Source organism: Pleurodeles waltl, chromosome 2_1, assembly GCF_031143425.1.
Source record: "Pleurodeles waltl isolate 20211129_DDA chromosome 2_1, aPleWal1.hap1.20221129, whole genome shotgun sequence".
NCBI classification, from domain to species: domain Eukaryota; kingdom Metazoa; phylum Chordata; class Amphibia; order Caudata; family Salamandridae; genus Pleurodeles; species Pleurodeles waltl.
In genome coordinates, this window is record NC_090438.1 from 105,351,150 (window position 1) to 105,376,390 (window position 25,241).

A 25,241-nucleotide genomic window follows, 5' to 3' on the forward strand; every position below is an offset into this window, starting at 1 on the left:
GTGCTGTGTGAGAAGAGAGTACAGCTGTGCTACAGGAGAGGGAACTAAAGTTACAGAAGAAAGAGAAACAGAAGTGAGTGGAAGAGGGATCGAAAGACTAGAGACAGTGAAAGAGAAGAATGAGAAGTAGAGAGAGTGTGTGAGAGGTAGAGAATTCTGTATGCATAAAAATGTAGCTGGGCACCATCCAAACTTTCCTCTCTATGGCTGGGCACCTTCCTCTCTCCCCTCCATATAGCTAGACACCTCCTCTCTCTTCTCCCTATAGTGTGGCACCCTCCATACTCTCCTCCCTATGACTGGGCACCTTCCTCTCTCTCCTCCCCATAGCTGGGCACCCTCTCTCTCCTCCCTATGGCTGGGCACCCTCCTTCCTCTCCTTCCTATGGCTGGGCACATTCCTCTCTCACCTCCCTATAGCTGGGCATCTTCCTTTCTCTCCTCCCTACAGCTGGGCACCTTCCTCTCTCCTCACTATAGCTGGGCAACCCCTGCACTCTCCTGCCTATGGCTGGGCACATTCTGCTCTCTCCTCCCTGTAGCTGGGCACCCTCCACACTCTCCTCCCTATGGCTGGGCACCTTCCGCACTCTCCTCCCTATAGCTGGGCCCCTTCTGCACTTTCCTCCCTATAGGTGGGCCTCCTTCCTATAGCTGGGCACCTTCCTATCTTTCCTCCCTATAGCTGGGCACCCTCTGCAGTGTCCTCCCTATGGCTGAGCACCTTCTTCTCTCTCCCCCCTATAGCTGGGCACCCTCTGCACTCTCCTCCCTATAGCTAGGCACCCTCCACACTCTCCTCCCTATGGCTGGGCACCTTCCTCCCTCTCCTCCTCCCTCTTGCTAGCTATGTTTTTGTGCCTCATTTCTTTCTATCTCACCAGTCACCAAAACCCTGCTAAATCACCCACTCTCTCTGCATACCCCATCACCTTTTTATAACTATCTGTCTCTTTCTCTGCCTCACCGATATTTCTGTTTCAGATCTCTTCCCTTTCTCTTCTACCTAAGACCTTGACTTTCCCTCTCTATTCACTGATATCTAGGCTTTATTTACCGACCCCTAATCTATATTTCAGCCCTTTCAACCACATTTCTGTCCACCACACCTCATTCTTACAAATACACCTCCCTGAATCCCGCCTGTTTCTATCTGTCCCCTACTCTGTGTCTAACTCCACACACTCCCTACCCTGTTGCTACCTCACCCCTTTTCTCAGCACCTGGCAGTCCTTTTCATATTACTGCACTGTCTTTCTCCTCCTCCTGCCTTGTCCCTCTCTGTCAACACCAGAGCAGTACGTGCTCTATTGGCGACAAAAATGCAAAAACCCAGCACTCTCAAAACAACGTAATTTATGCATTGTGCTGATATGTTGTGGTTTAACCACCGCAGAGTTCAATCCTGAAAACTTATTTTGAATATGCTTACAAATACTGTTCCTTTGCAATGTATTGCTGCAGGTTTTCAGAGTGTGTTAGGGTGTGGCCCCTTTCCAGGGCCTTCCAGAGACTTTCCCTGCAACATGCCTGGGCGTGGTTCTGGGCTGGGCCAAGACTCTATAAAAGAGAGCCAGCCCAACTCCCAGTGCTCCCTATTCAGATGTCCCGGTGCAGAGCAGCAGCTTCTTCCTGAGCTCCTGTCCCGGCGGCCTATTTGGATCTTCAAGTCTTCTGCATTTCATCCTTCATTGGTGATTATTGTTCCAGGCGGTAAGACGGTGGTTGGAGTGTTCCGACACCGTTATTGAGAATTTTCATATTCTTGGTTTAATTCTTAAATGAGTAACAGATTACTTGCGCGCTACCATTTCTTGACATTTATATGGTAGTTTACAAATAGGCAAGACGCGCGATTTGTTTCATTAAGGTTTAACTTTGTTATTCATTGCGTGCTACCATTTCTTGACATTGGCATGGTGGCTTAAGAATCGGCAAGACGCGCGATTCATTTTATGGTGTTTAAACATTGTTGTCCATTGCGCGCTAATATTTCTTGACATTTACATGATGTTTTACGAATCGGCAAGACGCGCAACTCGTTTCATGAGGATTTAACTTTGTTGTTCATTGCGCGCTACCATTTCTTGACATTTACATGGTGGCTTAAGAATCGGCAAAAGAAGCGCGATTCATTTCATTGTACTTTGATCTTGTTATTTATTGTGACCTGTTATTTCTTGACATTTACATCGTGTTTTACAAATCCGCAAGACGCGCGATTCGATTAATGATGATTTGACTTTGATATTCATTGCGTGCTACCATTTCTTGGTATTTTACATGGTGACACTCGAATCGGCAAGACGCACGATTCTCTCCTCGAGTTTATTTCATGTTGTTTATTGTATGCCACTATTCTAAGATATTTAGGCCCTCATTCTGACCCTGGCGGTTCTCTACCGCCAGGGCCAACGGGGGCGGGAGCACCGCCGACAGGCCGGCGGTGCTCCCTTGGTCATTCTGACCGCGGCGCTTTGGCTGCGGTCAGAACGGGAAAACCGGCGGTCTCCCGCCGGTTTTCCACTGCCCCTTAGAATCCTCCAAGGCGGCGCAGCTCGCTGCGCCGCCGAGGGGATTCTGACCCCCCCTACCGCCATCCTGTTCATGGCGGGAAAGCCGCCATGAACAGGATGGTGGTAGGGGGGGTCGCGGGGCCCCCGTAAGAGGGCCCCGCAAAGTATTTCAGTGTCTGCCTTGCAGACACTGAAATACGCGACGGGTGCCACTGCACCCGTCGCACCTTCCCACTCCGCCGGCTCGATTACGAGCCGGCATCCTCGTGGGAAGGGAGTTTTTCCCTGGGCTGGCGGGCGGTCTTTTGGAGACCGCCCGCCAGCCCAGGGAAAAACTCATAATACCCTCCGCGGTCTTCTGACCGCGGAGCGGTATAATGGAGGGCGGGATCCTGGCGGGCGGCCTCCGCCGCCCGCCAGGGTCATAATGAGGCCCTTAGTATGTAATATTCGAGTTATCAAGTTATGTGATTTGTTTCCTGAATCCATATTGTGTTATTCATAGTGCACAATACTTTTATGGTGTTTACTATACAATATGCGCAATTTGTGTTGAAACATTTTAAGAGTACACAGAAGGCCAGAGTTTCTAGATGCAATATTGTATGGTCCTAGTATACATTCTCAAAACAGGATTTATATGACTGGTTTAAAATTTAGTCAGAATGTTTTTTCTGATTCTCATGTAAAGGAAAGTACTTGAATAAGAAAGTTTTCATTTAATTCATCTTGATTCCCTTACAGGTATCCGGCCATCTTGAAACTTAGTCATTTTAAACTTAACTCTTAGATTGTTCATGTTTTCAGAGTGACTAGGCTTAGAATCATAGTCTAGTATTGATTTCAGGAGATATAATTTTCATATTATGTGTTCTAACCTTTTTCTTACTACAGGTCTCCTTCCCAGCTGTTCCCTTCCTAATCCCCTCTTCCCTTCTTGAACTCTCTCAGTCTCTGTGATTTATCTATCAGAGTCTTGGAGCTGTTCAGTGGTGGGCGTGTTGGGAAAGTGCACAGACCCCGAGGATCGGGTGACTCTGACACTCTCTCTCTCTCTACCTCAACTATTTCTTTACACCACCACTCTATCTGCATGTCTCAGCTCTACCTTTCTCACCTATATCTCTGCTGCATCTCACTCTCTACTTCCCAATTCATACACTACCTCATCTTTCTCCCCACACATTTCTTTCTCTCTCACACTTCCCAACCTCTCAATTTTAATTACCATTTGAACACTCCCTCGCCTCACTCTCCACTTCTTCTAGCTCTAATCCCACTGCGTTGCTTATCTCACAACCTTACTCTTTTATCACTATTTATTTCTCTATTTCTAGACATTTTTAAACTATCATTGCTTTTTTCTCTGTCTTTCATCTCTTTCTCTCTGTCCCACCTTTAAACACACCTACTGTGCTTCATATCCTTGGCTCGTTCTTTTTATATTCATCTGCTTCACATCTCTGGCTCTTCTTAACTTTCACTCTTCATCTATCTCAATTCCCACTTTTTTTCTCCACCTCAACTCTGTTTCTACTTCACTTCCTTTTATTACAAATAATCTCCTTTTCTTATGTTCACTCTCTCCACCTACCTTTCTCTCTACCTAACAGCCCACTTGACATAACCAATCTTTCTGTACCTTAATTATCATTCTGCCCCTCTCTCTAACTCACAGATGTCTCTGACTTGCATTTCCATATGTTTCTGCCTCATATTTTTGCCTGGGTACTCCTGCAGCAACCCTCTTCCTACATTACCTTTCCCGCTACTTCACCCCTCTGTGTACCCCACCCTCTTACTTACATTTCATTATTCTTAGCTACTTTTATATGTATCTACCTATCTCACACCAAAATCTTATCTATCATTCTACATCCCTTTTCCTATCTACCTCTTCCTACCTCTCCATATCTTTTTTTCTGACCTCCTTATCATTCTCTTCCTACCTGTGTTTCCTCATCTGACCCATTTCTCTATATCATCTCAGTTTTACCTCACGTCTCCCTCTTCATCTCACTGGAACAGGTGCCACAAAATAGGTCCTGCCTGGGCCCCCAGAAATCCTTAAGACGGTACTGAAAATATGAGACCTGTAGGGGAGTTGTGTGTCCAGGCTGCACCCTCACTCCTTTCTCATCCAGTCAGCAAAGTGGGGTTTCTGTAGGGAAGGGATAATTATAGATGTCCTTCCTGTCTCCTGCTTTCAAGGCTGACTTTCACCAGGCAAGAGCAATAAAACATCTGGATTCTACAATTCCCACTGCCAGCAGCATTTAATCAAAATGTTTCTGGAGGAGGACTAAGGAAAGAGTTACCCAGCCCTGCAGGTCACCAGGAGAACCTGCTTCAATATACTGTGTTTCCGACCATTTCTTCTGTTGGGTTATGCTGTGGAATGTTAGCGATGTAATTATTGCTTAGCAACATGGTGGAATGCAGTGGGAAAAAAGATCTGTGAAGGCAGTTGCCCATTTTGAATTGCCAGGGTTGGTAGCATCCTGCTTAATGAAAATAAAGCTTTGAAAGACTTGGAATCCCATCTTTTTCAGTGGCGACGAGGATGGGATCGCGATATCATCGGTAAGCCAACCCTGGCATAGGAGAAGATGCCTTCTGAATTTTGTGGCTAGTGACAGGACATCGCTTTAAACGTCAGAGGGAACCAGTTACTGTATTTTAATGATCTACGGTCAAGAACGCAGTATATGGACTTATTTGAAGTGCGGTGCCATAGGCGTACCTGCGGCAGAGCTTTTGTTAGAAAAAGGTTCGTGTTGACCGATAGCAGTGCCACCTACATTGTGTGAAAAGCGTGTAGCGACTGCGTGCTGCTACGAGGGCGGGTAGATGAAGCTTCATGCAGTTGTTCCTGCTCTGGTGGTGTTAACCTAAGCTGTGGAGTTCATAAGGACCTCAAGGTATTCCAGCAGAGTGCATACAGTTTTCTGTTAGCGCACGGCAAATCTTATCGTAAAAAGGCAGGTGTGCTGCGCGGTACTGTTTTTTTTTTTGTTAATGCGCAGCAAATTTTATCGTAAAAAGCGCATGTGTGCCGCGCGGTAACTGCTTGTTACCTTTTAATTGTGTCACGAGAAGCATCTTTTGGCTGTCCGCGTGCAGAGCGGTTATTCAGACTTTGCCTCGAGCGTTCCTTGTGAACCCGCGCACAGAGGCTGGGCTGGAACAGCTCAGTCTCCAGGACGACGGAGAAGACGCGAGTGAGCACGTCACTACTGCGCGTGTTGTAGCACGGGCAACCAACAGTAGAAAAGAGGCGACGACCGCATAACGAAGAGGACGCTGTGAACTAACGTGTGGAACCACGTCAAAACTGCGTGTTGTTGTAACTAGGGAAACCAGTAGTGGAAGAAAAGCCGACGCTTGCTTAATGAAGAGGACGCTCTGAACAGTGAATGATCTGGAGAAGTGGAGATAACGTCATACTTCAACGAGATCTGTGACAGTTGGACAACGCCGCTGTGTTGGTGTTGGACAGTATTTTCAATTCAACATAGAATATATGACTATGACTTAATTTGGGCAGAACGAGTTGCAGAACAGGAAGTATAATATATTGCATGAAGTCTGTGGTAACTAAATTATTGGACACTTGCACAGTGTAATCACAGTGTAATCACAGTGTAAACTATGCAAGCTATAGCGCCTCCACCCACATTTTTGCCTCTGCCTGGTGAGCCTGTTATGCCGTGGGAAGATTGGCAAGAGGCTTTCGAAACATATTTAGAAGCCTTGGGTTGAGCTATTTTTACAGCTAAAAGGAAATTAGCTTTGTTAAAACATAATTTGGGCGTGGAAGGGAGGAAAGTGTTGAAAACCCTACCGTGTGGTGAAGTTCTTGAAAATGGGGAGGGGTCTGATGAAGAGGTAGATGGTGATGATGTGTATGTAAGAGCCATGGGGGCATTAGAAAGTCATTTTAGCAAAAAAGTGAGTATTGTGGTGGAACGCCACAAGTTTTTTTCTAGAGCGCAAGCACAATGTGAGTCTGTGGACCAGTTTGTGAGTGCTTTGAGAACATTAGCAAATACATGCAAGTTTACGGACCTGCACGAGGAGATAATTAGAGACCAATTGATAAATCGCACTAGGAATTTAAAAATTCAGGAAAAACTCTTGAGTTTAAAAGATCCTTCCTTGGATGAGGCTATTGTTATTGCAAGACGTATTGAAGATACATCACGTTATATAAAGGAGTTGGGAAAGTACGATGCTGATAATATGACCACTCAGGAAGTGGACAAGATCAAGTGTACTAAAAATGAAAGCAAATTGGAAGGAAAAAAAAATGCTATAGATGTGGTAGCATGAAACATTTGGCATTTTCTGGAAGTTGTCCAGCGTCGAATGCTAAGTGTTTCAATTGTAATAGAATAGGTCATTTTTCTAAAGTTTGTAATCAAAAGAAAAATGTAACCAAAAAGAAAAGTGTGAATTGTGTGCAGACTGACGATAAAAAGTTAAAAAGGACATATTCTGATGAAGAAGATGATTGTGTACAAGTATTAATGCTGAGTGCTGCTACTACTGAAGAGGTCTCAGTTGAGAACAACGTGATGTTGCTAGAGAATGAGTGTTACAGACCACCGAAGTGTAGTGTAGGTCTGAATGGAGTATTAATTAGCATGTGGGCAGATTCATGTTCTCCATATACACTTATTAATAGAGATACTTGGCTCAAGTTAGGGAAGATGGAATTATCTGAACCCAAAGTTGAATTGGTAGGATATGGAGGTACTAAGATACCGGTTGTGGGGCATTTTCAAGGAAGTCTAGTTTTTAAACAGAGGGAAATTACATGTTGTGTGTATGTTGTGGAAAGAGGCAGATGTTTGTTAGGGTGGAATGAACAAAGAGCATTAGACATTGTATTGAACCTGAATACCGAGGAACAAGTTCTGACCGTGTTACAAGAGGATCCTAAGGCAGAGAAGTGGGAGGCGGAATTTCCATTGTTATTTGGGGACAAGCTGGGATGTCTGAAAAAATTTCAACACAAGATTGTTTTGAGAAAGGGTGCGATACCTAAGGTGCATAAAGTGAGAGGAGTACCATTGGTGCTGAGGGATGCGTTGAAAACTGAATTGGCGAGATTGTTACAGTTGGGTGTGATAGAAGAGGTGGAGCCTTCGGAATGGTTGAGCCCAGTGGTACTAGCTCGGAAACCTAATGGCAAAATTAGGATGTGTGTCGACCTGAGAGATTTAAATGATAATATATGGATAGACAGACACCCTATACCAAATATAAACAAGTTGTTGGCCAGCATTCAGGGTGGAAAGGTGTTTTCTACACTGGACTTGTCTAATGCATATCATCAGATTTTATTACACCCAGATTCGAAGCATCTCACCTCGTTTATCACACCCGAGGGAGCATTTAGATTTCTACGAATGCCATTTGGCCTGGCATCTACCTCAGCGGTTTTTCAAAGGATTATGCAACGTTTCTTGGGCGGGGTTGAGAACGTAAGATTTTTTCAGGACGATGTGCTGGTATGGGCGGAAAGTGGAACAGAACATGATAAGGCGTTGAGGAAGGTGTGTTCGATTTTGGAAAGGGCAGGCTTGTGTGTTGAAATGAAGAAATGCAAGTTTGAGCGACAAAGTGTGGAGTATCTGGGCCATACGGTTTCTGGGGAAGGAATTAAACCAAGAGTAGGTTTGATGGAGACGATTGAAAGAGCTCCGAGTCCGAGGGATAAAGATCAGCTGAGGTCGTTCTTAGGTCTAGCTGAGTACTATGCTAAATTTGTGAAAAAGTTTGCAGACATCGCTCAACCCCTGCGCATGCTGATGAAAAAAAAAACAGAAGTTTGAGTGGTCGGAAGGTTGTCAGCAAGCGTTTGTTGAGTTAAAAAGGAATATTGTCAATGCTGTGGAATTGAAGCCATTTGTGACGGGCGACCATACGATTATATCCACAGATGCTAGTATGTACGGTTTGGGGGCTGTTTTGATGCAAGTGAGGATGGGTAAAGAATATGTGATTGCGTTTGCCTCAAGAACATTGAGAGGGCGGAAACCACATATTCTGCGATTGAGAAGGAGGCTCTCGCTTGTTGGTGGGGGGTCCAGCATTTTAGGAATTATGTGTGGGGGAGAAGATTTGATTTACGGACTGACCACACACCGTTGGTGGACATCTTCACGACAAAGGGTGCCAGCCGTGCGTCACCTCGTATAGCAAAATGGTTATATAGGTTACAAGAGTATGATTTTGTTACTAAATATGTTCCGGGTGTGGCAAATGTGAATGCTGATTGCTTGTCTAGACTACCAATTGAAGGAATGGAGAACGACGAAGATGAGGATTGGGTTGTGGCAGATATACATGCCGTAGAATTGAAGGCTGTGGGGAAAGATGAGTGGAAGACAGCAATGATGGAGGATGAAGTGATGCAAACATTGAAGAGAAATTTGGGTAAACATTGGTGGGAGTTAGGAGAGAAGGTGGTAGATGTTATATCCAATTTTAAGAGTGTGTGGTCGGAATTATCCGAACAGGATGGGGTATTGAAGAGAGGCGACAGAGTGATTGTACTGCACAAGTTAAGGGAGAAAGTATTAGGTGTTTTGCATGAAGGGCATGGTGGTATGTCAGATATGAAGAGGAAGGCAAGGGAGGATTTTTGGTGGCCAGGCATGGATCGTGATGTTGAAAGGTTTGTTAGAAATTGTTTGAGCTGTGCATGCAGTGACAAAACGCATGTGGGCAAGAGTACTCCTGTAATTCCTATACCATTTCCGTGTGAGCCATAGCAAAAGGTGGGTATGGATGTGTGTGGTCCATTTGTCTTGGATGAAAATGGCAAAACTTTTGCTATTGTGCTGATGGATTACCACTCGAAGTGGCCAGAGGTCAGTTTAGTGCGTGATGTGAGATCAGGTGTGGTCATTGATTTCTGTGAGGAGATATGGAAACGGGAGGGTTATCCTGAAGTGTTGGTAACCGACAATGGTCCACAGTTTACGTCGAGTGAATTTGAGAATTATTTGAAGAATTGTGGCGTTAAGCACGTTAAAACCGCCATTGCACATCCCAGAGAGAATGGACTGGTGGAAAGATTCAACAGAGTATTGGGAGAGTGCATTCAGTTGGCAGTGCAGAATAGATTGAATTGGAAGAAGGAAATCAAAGATATGTTGTGGAACTATCGCACCACTCCACATTCCCTTACTATGGAGACCCCGTTCATGTTGTTTAAGGGAAGGAAACCCTGACCCAAAGCTGTACCAAGGTGGATGGGCAAGGCAGGTAGAGGAAAAGTGAATGAGGAAAGTTTAATGAGTCGTGTGACAGAAATGCAAGAGAAATATGAAGGTAAGGGTACAGGTCGAGTGGTGGAGCGGAAATTAGCAGTTGGTGATTGGGTGCGAACGAAAGTTTGGGACAGAACTAGGAAAGGGTCATCCAAATGGTCTGTGCCCAAACGAATAACAAAGGTGAGAGGGTATAGTGTGGTGTTGGATGATGGAAGGAGATGGAATGTGGATAGTGTGGTGAGGTGCAATGAGTTGGAGTTAAGGAGGTGCAAGGTGAATGTAAATGAGGGTGAGATTGCAGAGAGGGGTGCAGAGTGGAAGAAGAGGGGTAGAAGAGTCGTGAAGAGGCCGGAGTATTTGAAAGATTACGTAAGTTAGTTATCAACATTATTTATGTATAGTCAAAAAGATTAGTGATATTGAGCATATTGACTATATGTTTTGATAGTCAATGATTAGTGGAATTCAAAATATTAAGTACCTTTGTGTATTTAAGTTTTTATTGTTTATCTTGTTTTTTATGTATTTGAATCATTATTATAGCTTTAGTGTATTTTTGTTTAATTTTAGGAAGGGAGATATGTTGGGTTATGCTGTGGAATGTTAGCGATGTAATTATTGCTTAGCAACATGGTGGAATGCAATGGGAAAAAAGATCTGTGAAGGCAGTTGCCCATTTTGAACTGCCAGGGTTGGTAGCATCCTGCTTAATGAAAATAAAGCTTTGAAAGACTTGGAATCCCGTCTTTTTTATCTTCAACTCCTTATGTCCAGTCATTTCCTCCCTATGAGGAAGGAATCCTGGCCTGAACCAAGGCCTCCAGTGCCCCACTCCAGTTCCTGAGGCCCAGGCAGAAGGCAGGTCACAGCTTATGCATCCAAAACTACTCAGGCTCACCTAGCCCTTTGTTTCTGTAACTCTGTCAAGCCAGGAGGACCACAGATCACCAAACCCAAAGGACAATCAAATTTACCTTTCACCCCCACTCCCATACCCAGAAGACGAACCAATGCAAGCTGCCCTAAACCCTTAAATCTGGGCTTTGAGCTGGATTTCTATGATTGAGACTGCAAGAATGCATTCAGCATTTACAGATACAGTATTTCTAGTTTAGACCAATGTTGCTGCCCCCTATAAGGATCAAATGCTCTATTTACCACACATATTTGCAAAAATGAGCTCCCTGATATGAATCCAGCAGTATTTCATGAAACACTGCGATCCACGAATGTGGGCCACTACTTTTGGGGTGCCCGGGCCAACTTTTGACCCAATCCGACCCTGCTGAACAGCTCAATCGCTCACTCCAAGATGGCCGCGCAATGATTGCTCTGTCACAACAGAAACGTGGAAACCCTCCTTTCGAAGATGGCCGCCACGTTCGCGCGCAGCGGCTTCTGATTACCCCGGCCTGTCCGTCGTCGATGTCAGCGCCGCGAGAGCACGCCGCTTCTCCCTGTGCTGACACCGGCCGCCCGGCGCATGGCGGCGGATCCCCCGCGCTGTTCTGACAGCAGCCCCGCCCCCGCCGGGACCATGCCCTGCCAGAACCAACAGCCGGGCTCGGGGCCCGCGGAACCCGCCGCCCACAAGCAGCTACGGTTTGCGGAGTCGGTCGAGAACGACGTCCGGGGCGCGGGCGGGAGCGGCGAGTCCTCCCCCGCCAGCAGCAACGGGAGCGAGGACAATGGCAGCAGCGCCGCCCGGCAGGAGCAGGAGGAGCAGCTGCTGGCGCAGAAGATCGGGCCGCAGCTCAAGGTGCTGCCCATCAACGACCAGATCCGGGAGCTGCAGACCATCATCCGGGACAAGTGAGCGGCGGAGCGGGGGTGTCGTCTCCCGAGGGACCGCAGCTACCTTTATTGTGGGGGAGAGGGTAATATTAGTGCCATCTGTAGAGTAACCGGCCTCCCCACCTAGGGAGTTGACCCCTACTTTTTTTTAGCCACTATAATTCATGTTAAATTAGCCCATCCCATCTCTTTTATAGAACGTTTATTTTAACTCCGCTCATCAACAAAGTGTTGTATGCTTAATGAAGAGAATTACCCAGAGCCAGCTGAGGCTGCCCGGTGTTTAGAAGCTGCGTGTCTTGTTGCTGTAACTGAGACTGGGTTAAGTGAGGTTAAGCTAACCACAATGATGCCATGACAGTTGTCATCGCTGTCAGAAGCCACGAGTCTGACGACCTGGATACTAGCTCCAGTCATGTAATTTTAGTGGTTGATGTGCATAGATAAAGTATGGGAACTATGGTCGGAGTGCAGTGAGGGCGGGGTTTGTGAGTGGGGCCGGAGAAGTGGGCTAAAAAGAACACCGTGATCTATGGATATTTTGTTGACCTTTCAAGTTCACGCAAAACATGAGAAATAAATGTAAGTTAAAATAATCCGTGGGAAATGCACCCTTCTGTCTTACAAAAAGTTCAGTTGGTTAATGCTCTAACTGCAAATATCTGTGTGTGTAACCAGACAGTCGCAGAACTGAAGCCTGGTTGACTTAGTGGGGAATAATGACATATATTGATAGTGTTTCGAAGTTCCTTGGATCTTCAGGCCAAGGGTTATGAGATGTCGTTTCTGGCAACTCTATCAGTATGGCAAGTAGAGGTTTGAAAAACCATAGCTTCTTGTCTTGTTACATTTTTTCTGGTACTTACCTTTTATTCGTTTACTCTCGTGCTGAGTAACAATCTTACCTTGTGCACACAACTGTGTTATGTCATTCTGGTTCTGACGTTCCTTGTCAGTTGAAAGTTGAAACATTGTACCTTACGTGCCAGGATGTCTGTGATGCGGTCTTATCATTTATGCTAAACACATCTTCAGTGTTGGCCATTATGCTTCCTATGCGATGTAACTAGTTGGTACACTAGTACTTAGCCCACAGAATGTTGTGAAACATGGCAGCATTATCACGTCTAGCTCTACGTGGCTACCGTTATTAGCCAGGGTGCATGATAGTATCGCCAGAGAGATACTACAATCGGTGAAGAAGAGGGTAAAAAATCTGCATCATCTAGAAGCCGCATGGAACGTCATTTTAACAGGGTTATAGGTAGGGCGTCTAGTGGGGCCGCTAGCTAATATTGTACTAGGCTTTGAGATGCCATCTTTGCTTGGGGGCGGGGGTGTTACAGCAGCTATCTTGCCTGCTTTCTGAAAGACAACCTTTGTGTTTTGGAAAAAAAAACATATTTCTTCTACCTCGTTCATATATATTTTTTAACTATTCCAGATTGAATGCATTTTATATTTATTCCTTTAAATGTTCTGATTGACTCCCAAATATCCTTTAAAATATCTTTTGAAAACTTGCAAATTCCTGTGGCTAGAGTGGGAGAGTGACCATGGGTGAAAGGGCACCTTTGACCAGTCATTGCCAAATAGTATTTACATGTGTGGATGAATGTGAAATGACATATTCACCCTTTTTATGCAGGGGGCGCAACCATCATTCTATACCCGCATCAAATCCATGTGTAAGTGTATTCTTGACACTGGTTAATGCATGTATTTCGTGTTTCCATAGAAGAGCGTACGCAACACTGACTGACTTTTTGCTTCACCACAATATTCTGCTCTGCAGCATTGTTGGTTCTGGCATTTTCCCAAAAAAACAGAGGTGTCTTGTCTGCACTTCTTTCAAAGTCAGTGAAAGTGCCTGTGTAGCATATCGTGGTGGCGGGGCTTGGGCGTGCCTACTGATCTGTGCCCACCAATCTCTGGCATTTGCCTGTGTGCCGTCATTGATCTAGATACAAAAATCGGATTATGATTGTGGATTGTTACTGCGGGTTCCATGCGTGCTATTCAAGTGATGCCAGCTGGTGTATACTTGCAGGTTGGCAGAAGGCCACATACGCGCACATTATGAAGTAAACAGCTGGGGAATTATCTTGGATGAAGTAGCGCGTGCGAGGGGAGGGTTCTCGTGCCAGTGGTGAACAATGACGCATAAGGCCCATGGTAATTTGGGGTATGTGGTCTTTTACTCCCTTATTTAGCTTTTTAAAAAAAAATTATGCTCTATTGCAGAAAGTGTTTCAGTGAAGTAATCTCCAACTCTTAAATATAAAGCTCCACTTTAAATTGCTTTATATCGTCTCTCGCTATTGTTGTTAAAAGCTAGTCCTGTATAAGATACACCGTGTCATTGAAAGATTGGAGGCAACAATTTAATGCTGTAAATTCTCAGGAAATAATTGTTTGCAATAATTTTCCACTTGTTCCAAAACTGTCATCTTTCTACGCACCGAAATGGTTTAAAATTTTGTTACCTCTTTTTTTTGGTCACTTCGGAAAATATAGGCGGCTAAATAAAAATAACTATTGGAAAGCCAGTGGATCTGGCTTTTTTGTTGCAAAGAGTGCAAACACAGGCATGCACATATGTTGTGGTGGTGCTAATGGTGGTAGTGGTTGTAGTGAACTTAGTAAAGTGGCTTAAATAATGGTTGTGGTGGTAATAGGGGTAGTAGTTGTGGTCATAATGAGCATCTGTGCTTTGAAACCCTACCCCCAGGCTTTAGTAAAGCCAGCGTCTTTTATTTTGTTAAAGTGCACGGAATGGCATTTTGGTATACGTGGTTTCAGACGCACATACAAATGATAAAACACATATGCATGCTATTAGACACACAAAACACCGTCAGACACCCACTCACACCATCACTTATTGACACCCAACAACCAGTGCACCTATATACACAGTCACCCTTGCTTGCACACCATCAGACACCTGTGCACCCCAACATACGACCACGCACATGATCATGTAGCAACAATTTTGAAATTTCCAACTGTGCATAACTGAAATTTAAAAACTTACCACCTTTTAGAATCTAACTTGATAGGCTATCATTTCACAGAAGCCGTAGACCCCGGGATACTTTTGCAGAGGCACTTCCCTTTTTTTTTTCTTTTTTTTAAATTGTCAAAAAATGGAAGCGCTTAGAAACCAGTAGATGGGTACTAAAGTGCCAAAAAGCTAGACATCGTCTAGTAGATTTAGACCTGAATTATCCTGGATGGCTACAACACCAGGAAGTTTGGGGGGGTACTAATTGTTATGATAGAGCAGTATTTTAAGGGAGAACAGGTACAGTAGCACTATCCTAGCTACATCAGCAGTGATACAGCAAACCATAACATACCTGTAATCGGGTGGTGCCCGAGAAACCAGTCACATTCCATTCCATCATTTCCAACCTTTTTGTAGACTGCTAGACATAAGAACTACCAGAATCCTGCCTTAGCCCAAAAATAGCTGAAGCAGTAATTCCATCATAGGTAGAAATTTCGGTGCTGCTCACAGACCTAAAATTCCACCCTTTCTATTCTCTGAATCCGTTTTGCCATTTTATGTTGATAAAGTTGGTTACATGTGGCTTTCTGATTGAGCGCACTATTGTGGATGCCAGAATCTAAATTGGTTATTCACTGCTTTGACGTATCAACAGTGGGAAATAAAAATTGTTTGACTGTTGCTACATCATAAAGGAATTCCATGCTGCTCTAATGGGGCTCTCCCGTTTAAAATGGACAGGTAGAAAAACCTAATTTTAAATGTTAAATAAGTCAAACCTAACTTTACCTTGCCTCCCCCAAGGTAGAGTGTTAATTATTTAACAGTGGAATGTGTGTAGCATCAAAACGTCGTTTCCCCACTGAGTAGGCCCAGAACGGCATTGTCACTGGTCAAGCAAATAGGACCAATCAAAGTGTAGATTATGCTCTTTAATCTATAACGTTTGACTTGAACCAGTTACACACTCCATTCAAATACTTTTTTATATTTACTAAAAAATAAAGTCTAATGGTAAAGTCACATTTTTATTAAACATATGGGAAATGTAGCTTTTAGAAGTTACCTTTACCATGCCTGAAGCTGCTGGAAGCTAGTTTACATTAGTTCACCAGCATCAGCCAAATCTTTACTTCACTGAAATAAGATGTGAAAGAGGCATGGAAACTGCTTCCAAAGCTTGGACCAGGGCCTGACAAGTTGCGGTGGACTCAAGAACATAATTTATTTAGAAATGGCCTTCCCTGTCACAAGTACGTGATAGGTGGCACCTAGAAAGGCAGTACCGGTTTTGAGTGACCTTAGAGGAGGTGACTGCTTATTAACCCTGGTCACACAGGCTCTCCGCAAAGGGGTTCCCCATATTGGGAATTGGGTCCTCTGTGGGATTGTTTGCAGTAAGGCAAGCTGAAACTACTGGAAACGTAGCTAGGCCAGGGCCTAGGACCATTTACGCCGTTGGTTAGAGAGGGACTAGGAGTGTCTTGGGGGGGTCGCTCTTCCCAGAGGCTGGTGAACCCTACAAATCTGGACCCTCACTGTGCCTTCCTCAGAACACATGCTGGACCTTCAGAAGAGGAGTGGATATGCTCTCTGTGAATTGAGAGGATCCCTAAGGAAGGGACCTTCTGTCTCTTTTACCTAGGACAAAGAAGTAGACTCCAAGTGTCCATTGGCTGACTTCATTTGTGCTTCATGAAAACAACAAGCTGCAAGAGCATTGTAAGTAAGAAGCTTACTAGTGGCAACCATACTTGGACTGGGCTTTGCTGTGGGCCTTTACCAGGCACCCTGAGAAACTCCCAGTGCCCTTCCCAGAGGCCCTGGGGAGAGGTGCTGGGCTATAAGTGTACTGATGCTTGTTTGTGCACCAGAGTAAACGTTTTCAAAGTTTCCACATTGTTCCTTCACAGCTTCAGGGGCCCCTGTGTGGAAAAAGTATCTGACCAGAAGTTCCACAGCATCTATTTGAATTTCAGCTTAGTTTCAGTCAAAGCTCCAACTAAGCATTTCTGATAAAAACGAGTAAGTTCCATTCTGCATTGGGGACAAATACACAGCTTAAATACTTTACATGTTGCCTTCATTTTAAGTCTTGACTCCTTTGTGTCATGTTACCAGGGATTGACCACAAGTTTATTTTATGTGACATCTAGTGGGGGTGGCCTTAACCTTTGAGGTGAATACTTGTCCACCTCAAATAGTAATTTACCTTCGTACAAAATAATTACACATTTCATGTGGTAATGGGAGCAGTTATTCAACTACTAAAATAAGGAGGGGGTCCAAGGTAGGTTCAGAAGTTTACGATCCAAATCATATTTCAGTCTAATCTGTGACTCTCTATATTTTTTGTTTGTTTGTTAGATAACTTGCACGTACACCCTTTGGATATTTTGAAAATCTTTACTAGAAGAAATAAAGCCAGGACAAGCTGAAATAAATACAAATACACTGCTGCACATAGTGGACTGCCATCTTGCCCTTTGTTTTCTGTCTCCCATCTCAGTTTACACAAGGTTTACTAGGATATTCCCTCTTGCCCAGGTGTAGCTGGCAGGCCTGTTGTGGTAGACTGCTGACGAGTTCCAATAGATTAGCAGCTGATGTGGTTACCTTTCTTCAATCCAAAACATACACTAACGTAAAATAATACATGCCAACACTCTCGATTTGGGCAGGAGACCTCTGATTTGTTAGGAAAAAAAATGTTTTAATTTAGCTTCCTTCTCTTTATAATTTCTTCCACTTCAATGCAAGTTAATGTGGAAATTACATTCTGTGATTTTCTTTTCAATTGTCTAAATTACTCTGTTCCATATGTGTCATTTGGAGAAAAGGTATCTGTAGGAAAAGAAAAATAAGAAATTTGGTTAATGGCGTGTATTCTAGGAAAGGTAACCCCCAAAAATATAGCAAGTCCTGCTGTTTACAGGTGACTGTCACTGCATCAGTTCATGTATTGTCGTCTAAGGTTGCATGCTTCACTAGTGGTGCAGAAGGAGTTGCCTGGACAGAGTCCATTTTCTCCACATCTGCCCTGTTACGGTTTCTCTGACCACAGCTCATTATTGCAGCAGTGGTGAAAAGTAAGAATGCATTAATATGATGCAGCAGCTTCTCAGACGAAAAGCTGAGTGCCACAAAATGGCGGTGAGTTAGTCAGAGTTACGATTCAAAGAGGAGCAGAAATTATGATATATATATTTATAGTTAAAGTTGTACAGGTCCATTTCTTAGTCAAAGATCGTTTGCTATGGTTGGACAAAAGCAAATTATGGAGGCTAAGGGGTCGAGTAATTTTATTTCCATTTTTCTTTCCCATCTGTTACCTGCCTCGAAACCCGATGCAAGGCATGGAGCTTTGTAGAGTGTAAACATACCTAAGTGGGATAACCTGAGGCTCCATGACATCAAGGCACCAAGTTTCAGCCACTGACTTGTACTTTTTAAACTAGTGTATGATGCAATAGCCTACTGTAAGTTCTGCTCTTTTTTTAAAAAGGTGGCAGCTTAGGAGATTTCTGGAGTCCTTCATGCTACCCTCTTTTATCTTCCACCTCTTAATGCATTAGAAATGCAGATGTATTGTGATGTACAAAAAAACAGTGTTTGCCCCTGAATGGCTAGGATAGGAGCAGTCGTTTCAATGTGACCTTGAAAGGTGACCTAACCTTGGCGATCCAAAACATGTTCTTTTAAAATTGTTTGTATTTATACTTTTGACATAAAACTGAAGCAAAAACATATTGTGACATGCATCATGACATTTTACACGACATTGACCTCCAAGACTCGTATACACTGCACAATTGTTACTCATGCATGCCTTCATTAACCTCCTCAGTCTCTCCTCCCACTCCCACCATCAAATCTGTTCATTGATGACCAGTCGCCCAAGTCATCAGCCAAATACTCGTCCATGTGGACCATTTTCATCTGTATTTCCTCTGCTATGGCCTACTCCTTCAGGTCTTTCTCCCAAGTTTTATTATCTAGCCCAGTCACCCTCAGCCATCTGATTGCTATTCACCTTTCCACCAGCTCCAAAACCTATTTTAGTGGACAATCGAAGTGTTCTGATTTTCTTCCAGTCATGAAATGTTATGGTTTGTGAAATGTTTGGTTGAAATCACTTGAGGGTAAACAATGGCCTTTCATGTCTTGATTTTATGATTATAGATTGTTTGTTTTCTAAGCAGGATGCAGACAGCAGGGGTTGGAACACTTGCCATCCCTAAAATTAACTGGGTTTTTAATTTGATACAAGACACTCGGTCTATAATTTATTTTGAATAATGGCAACTGTGGGCACATTGTACCCCTAAATCTTACACCTCAAAAACACACCAACTGGTTGGGTAGATTGGGGTCAGTGTTAATCTGAATTTCATGAGGCAGTGTGTCCCAAGATAAAGTACAAAATCAGTGTTAGGATGGAAAAGTCCTCTGCATGTGCAGCCCTGCCCTGAGTGCCTAACTGTAGTGTTGTCTGGATCCCTAATGCTGATTTTTGTATGATCGGTAACTATGGAGCATGCATGTGCGCCATGACATAGACCTATCTTCAGGATTGCGGTCTTGTTGGACCGGGAGGTGCGCCCAACCGCGTTACCCTCATAGTGGTTGAAGGCTACCGCCTTCACCAAGAATAAGTAATTCACTTAAGCGGCTGTAGTAGTACTATTGCACAGTACAGGTCAATACTTCAGGTTCACTAATCAATCTGCACACTCCCAAAGGTCCGACTGCCATTAAACCACAGATACCATTAAACTTGAAAACCCCAGAAAGCTGGAGGGCAATCAAAATTCTCCAAATGTTTCATAATCCTCCAAATATAGGGGTTCATTTGATCTCTTCAAGAGGATGGTTAAAATTCAGAACAATTCACAAAGGAATGGAATGTCCAAACATGGGCTTGTTTAAACTTTTTTATTCATGTATCTTTTCAAAATTCCTTTACAAAAAGACCCAGCCAAGAGCGCGGTGGTGGAAGCATACAGAGTAGTGATCAATAGAAGTGAGCAGGTTCTTTTTACGCTGAGTCACTAGAGTGATGCCTGCAGGCTTACTCTCCTTTTTAAAAGTTCCTCTGCTGTGTGCTGTATTCACCCTTGGCCTACATCAGGTAGATGTGGAGTTCTACGCAGCGCAGACGTAGTTAATCTGCGATGGATGTTTGTGTTCCTTGGAAGGGTATAGTACAGGGATAGAGCAGTACTGTGCTTCGTGCATGTACAGACAGTATAAGTGGCTGTGAAGAATACATTACTTGAGAGATGTAATGCTGTGCAGTGCGTGCGCAGTGGAAGCATGTGCTGGGTGTATGTGTCCTTGCGTGAAATGCCATACATAAAAAATGAAGCGTTGTGCACAGTGCACAATGGTGTGTGTGTGTGCTGGCAGTGTGTGTTTCCAAATGGCACACCTGGTACAATGCAGAAAACTAGAGTGCTGAACAGTGTGCACATAATGAATGTGTGTCTGTAGTGGCAAAATGCTTGGAAGTAACAGTAATGGAGAGCAAGTGTGCTGTGAATGTACACTGAATGCAAGTGTCTGCAATGGTACCTTACGTGGAGGACCCTGAGTTCCGGCTTTGGGAAGCACAGGCCTGTCTGGAGAAGACATGAAGAGTAGAAGAATCCTACAGACAGATTTGTATTGCTGTATTTTCCTGAGTTGAGGGGAGGACACACACTGGTGAAAAGGAGGAAGAGACTTCCCCTGTACACCTCAAAGAAGTGCTTTGTGATTCAGTGATAGATCACAAGGAAGGGGCCTGGACACATTTCAGGAAGGAGATGGGGCTGATAAGGGAATCAGGAAAACTAGGGCTGCAAGTCCAGGATTAACCTTTTGATCCACATATCACAGTGGCAGACATCCAGGTATAAACTCTGGTCGTTCCCATGAACTGTGTTTTGGGTCTATCAACTTCAAAAGTCTTTCTTGCTCTGACAGCGTAAGGAAAGGAAAAATGTATACTTCAAACGAAGCAGAACATCAACATAAAAGCTCAAAGACTCCAACCCTAAATCACGTTTGGTGTCTGGTAAAGGACTATGAGAAGGGGACGTTGAGAACCAAAAACTGATCATCTGCCAAGCAGCCAGATGGGCTATGTGAGAAGGGATGCTTTGCAGGTCTTATGCCTGTGACCAGGATTGGGGGGAAAAGATCTTCTAGTGTCCCTCCTGGGTGAGGGGACATAACCCAGGGAAACCAAAATCACCTGCCCTGGAGCCTGGCTCACCAGTGCTTACCTGCTTGCCAAGACCAGTGTATGCTGTGAGGAATAGGAAAGCACTGAAGGGAGCGATGTCCAGGGGGGAGACCTACCGAATGGACTCGCTGAGCGAAGTGTAAGGGAGTAGCTGTGCAAAGACTGAGTGGCAAGTGCGCAAAAGCAATCTCGTAACCCCTTTATGCCAGGAGAGGGCCTCCATGAACTGAGCGGTGCCGTGAGCTCCGTGTGGGAAGCGCTAGACCCACGCCACCCTGTTGCGGTGACACTGTATGCCAGAAGGGGCCACTTTTGAACTATTTTTTGCTAGATCGTCAAAACATTTTAGCTCCTTAGTCAGCGATCCTGTCTGCTAGGAAGGGCTGCCATGGTGAGGGCGAGTGTACCAAAGAAGTCTATGCTTTATCTGAGAGTACCTAGGCACCCCCGTATGCCAGAAGGGGCTACTGGTACGCACATTGCCAGAAGTTCGGGTAGTTATCCGGATGGAAGATTGCGGCTGTGACTGGCGTGTCATGCCCGCACTCCAAGGTCTACCCCTGACTAACTCCTCAAAGATTCAGTCAGATTGAGATGTTGCACCACCACTCTGGGCTCCAGTCAGGAGCCAGAGAATTGAATCCACCCTCCCAACCCCTGCATGCCCCCCTCTGAGAGAAGAGTGACATACCTTGTCTTTGTGGAGCAGGAACAGCTACGATGGCTGGAATAAGCTGGCAGCATGGCTCGATGGAGGGAGCCTGTGCCTGCCGGGTGCTGTTGCATGTACCCGGCAGCCTGACTTTTTTGCACAGGACGAGGACTTGAGCTCGCCCACAGAGAGTGCGCTTGCTGGACATCTGAACACTTTCATACTGCCAGAGCGGATAAGACTAGAATTGGACCTGTGGTTCCCTGGGGTACTTGCTACTAACGGTTCTGCGCCACCAAAGACACTTTGACTAAATCCTAAAGAGTCTATGGGGAACTCTTGACTACGACCCATTAGTGAGTATTCTCTGGCTGAGACCTCCAGTGAATGAGGAATAATACCGACAACATTATAAAGAAGAGGGTGGGACAGGGATTTGTCTGACAACTACTAGAGTCCTGAGAAAGGAATCATAAAAAGGAGGGCTGGAAGCCCAGGATAAACCTTTTGATGTACATATCACTGTGACTGACATCCAGGTGTGAACTCTGGTTGTTCCCATAAACCATGTTGTGGGTGTATCAACTGCGAGGTCAGCTTTTCAGGAGAAAAGAAGAAAAGAAAAAATGTACACTTCGCAAGAAGCAGAACCTCAGCATAAAACTTCAGAGGCTTATAGCCTAAATCTCATCTGGTGTGCGGAAAAGAACTATGAGGTGGTTGAGACCCCAAAAATTGGTCATCTGCCAAGCATCCAGATGGGCTGTGTGAAAAGTGGATGCTCAGCAAGACTTCTGCCTTTTGTTATTGCTCATGAATGTAGTTATTCCTTTGCAAGTATTGTGTTAGAAATAAAATACTACTTTTTCATATAAAAGTAAGTGTTGGGCTTGACATTTATTTATTGTTCGTGCTGTGTGCACTTTGAGTTACGAGATATCTTCACTTACCTGTATCTATACTTACAATTGAGGGAACTTTTGACTGCTCACCCACAGCTATCTTTGAGAGACAAGTGCAGAAGGGATAATTGGCCTTGTTGCTCAGGATCCATATAAGGTCTGCGCTTGGGATATCAGGAGTTAAAGGCCTCAACCACCACGGTTGGCCCAGTGGCCCCTGTCTACCCCGTGGCACCCTCTGAAAGGGGTTTTGACAATCAGCACATCAAAATTACAGATAAATAAGGAACGACTAACTCAATAAGTGAATTCTAGGGCAGAATTAGAAATGTATGCGTATATATTTTGGTGTGTATCGCACAGAGGGATTGCAGAAGGAGAATGATGTGGGCCCGGCCCCTTGAAGTAACACACCATGCGCAGAACGATAGGGAGGATAAAGTCCCCTAAGTTCAAGATTGTCACAGCTGTCAGAGCGACTGCCTTGGGAACAGGAAATCTGCGTTCGATCCTCAACGTTGGCGCAATGTCCTGTGATTCTGGGCAAATCACTTAATCACCCCATGCCCGTGGACAGCGCTTTGAGACCCTCATGGGTGATAAGCTGTGTTATATAAATCTACATTTCATTTCATTTCACTGGGGGCTGTGAGCCACTTAGTCAGCCTCTGATGTGTCCCTATTTATTTTAAAAATTGAAAGGTACAACACAGAAATAGTAAAATGTAGATGCAATAAATATCATTCAAAGACAGTCATTGCCATAAAGGTTCTCAGTAATAGGACAATACAGGATTTTAAGCAAAATCAAAAATAGACTAGGCTGGCTCAGTTTATGGTGTACACCTATGGTGGGGCACCCTATACTGATCCAGACAACCCTTATAGTGTTTAGGTGCCCAGATAGCAAAAGCTCTCTAGGGGTAGCTGTGGTGAGCTTCTAAAGCTTATCCAGAATGAGTGTAAAGCACCTGCAGTACCACAATAGATCCTTTGAGTCACCCACATGCTGTCCCACATCGGTTGCCAGATTGCTGGATGATCAGTGGTCAGCAGGACTACCAGCAAGCACTGGCAAGTGCAAGAAGAAGTTGCAGAGGAGTTTATAGGTTTTTGGGGATCAGCAAGGTCCAAGAGACTCGACCATTGGTGGTGATTTAGGGCTGACCCTCAGCACACAGGAGAGCCAGGAGGAATCGTGGAAGCCCCCATGAGTGACCCACTGGCAGCAGGCACAGGGAGTCTCAGGGAGGCCTCAGCTGCACACACAAAAACAGGAGTCCCATGTCGCAGGAGCTGTAGAATGGAAGGTGAAGGTGAAGTTGGAGTTGCAGAGTGCTGGAGGCTGGGGCTTCTTGGAGCTCGAAGATCTCTTGTAGGAAGAGTTAACAAGCCTTAGTAAGAGCAACAGTCATGGTGCACAGGGATTCTGCTGCAGAAGGCAGGTTGGACCCAGGAGGACCATAGAACCACCACCTGTGTTGCACAGCCTTTCGATGTCTGTAGGACAGCAGGGTCCACCAGCCAATGGTTGTCGCCTTGCAGTGCCCGAGGATGCAGGGGAGTGACTCCTTCACTCCAAGGGAGAGTCCTTCTTGCTTCTTGGTACAGAGTTATTGCGTCCCTGGAGAATGTACAGCCACAGATGTTGCAGAAATCTTGCTGGAGCTGGAGAATAAATGTTGCAGTAGGAGCCCCTCTAACTGGATACAGTATAGTTTCAGTTCCAAAAGAAGACAAGCAGCAGTTCCGGAGGCCAGGAGCAGAAGATGTTTTACAGAGAGCTCCTTGTAGAGTCTTGCTCCACAAATCTAAGGACCAACCATTGGGGGTGGGGGGGAAGCCCTTAAGTAACCCTAAAAGATGGTTGGTCACTATCTGCAGTGACCCACCTATCAGGGGAAGGGTGTCATGGACGTCATCTACCTGGCCTTATCCGTCAGATGCTCCCAGGGGCCTCTGCACATCTTGTTTCCAAGATGGCAGAATCAACCGGCCACCCAGCAGGGCTCCGTGCACCTCCCTAAGGGAGAAGCTGGACAGGGAGGTGGTTACTCCCCTGCCCTTTGTGTGGTTTCACACCAGAGTGGGAACCAGGGGTTTCTGCACTTGTGCAAACCGGTTTATGCGGTTTAAGGGCCTACCATGGGGGTGACTTAGTGTCCCAGTTCAGTGACTGCGATACAGGGCAAGCCTTATGTTTAAAGTGAAAGGTGCAGGCACCATTTCACGCAGGCCGCAATGACAGGCAGACACAGTTTGCATGGGCTCTTGTCGGTGGCACAATACATGCTGCAGCCCATGTGAGACCCCTGGTGCACCAATGCCCTGGGTACATAAGTACCATATACTTGAGACTTGCATGGGTGCACCAGTATGCCAATTGTGGCGTGTAAAAGTTACCAAACAACCAAATTTAGAGGAGAGAGCACAGACACTTGGATCTTGGTTAGCAGGATCCCAGTGTACTATAGTCCAAACACACTGACACCAGGCAAAAAGTGGGGGTAACTATGCTAGAAGGATGCTACTTTCCTTCATAGACTAAGTCCCATATTTGCAGCAAAATCAGTAAGAAATCCGATAGCATTCCCTAGTAGGAAAGGTCCCTGGCTCACTTCCCAAAATAAAGGGTCTATATAGGAGATTTCCCAGTGGAACATTATGGAAATGAATTATTGTGGTGTGAGCAAAGAAATAAATGTTCAACAAGTCAGAATACAGGCTATAAAATCTGTTATCTAAGCACTAACATGAATGAATGAATATTGATTCAGGCCCCTCTGACCTAATTCCATCCAGAGATTTCAGAGCAAGGTAGTTATATAAGCAGCAGTGAACTACTGTGA

General features: G+C 44.9%; 1 protein-coding gene across 1 annotated transcript in view; it reads left to right on the top strand.

Annotated features, from left to right (window-relative positions):
- The first annotated feature begins 11,205 nt into the window (after positions 1-11,205).
- The window catches only part of UPRT (uracil phosphoribosyltransferase homolog), a 98,160-nt gene continuing 84,124 nt past the window's right edge, over positions 11,206-25,241 (top strand). The window contains exon 1 of the mRNA XM_069211007.1: positions 11,206-11,614. Coding sequence (XP_069067108.1) covers positions 11,286-11,614 — 329 coding nt within the window. The 5' untranslated portion in view covers positions 11,206-11,285. The remainder of the gene's footprint in view (positions 11,615-25,241) is intronic.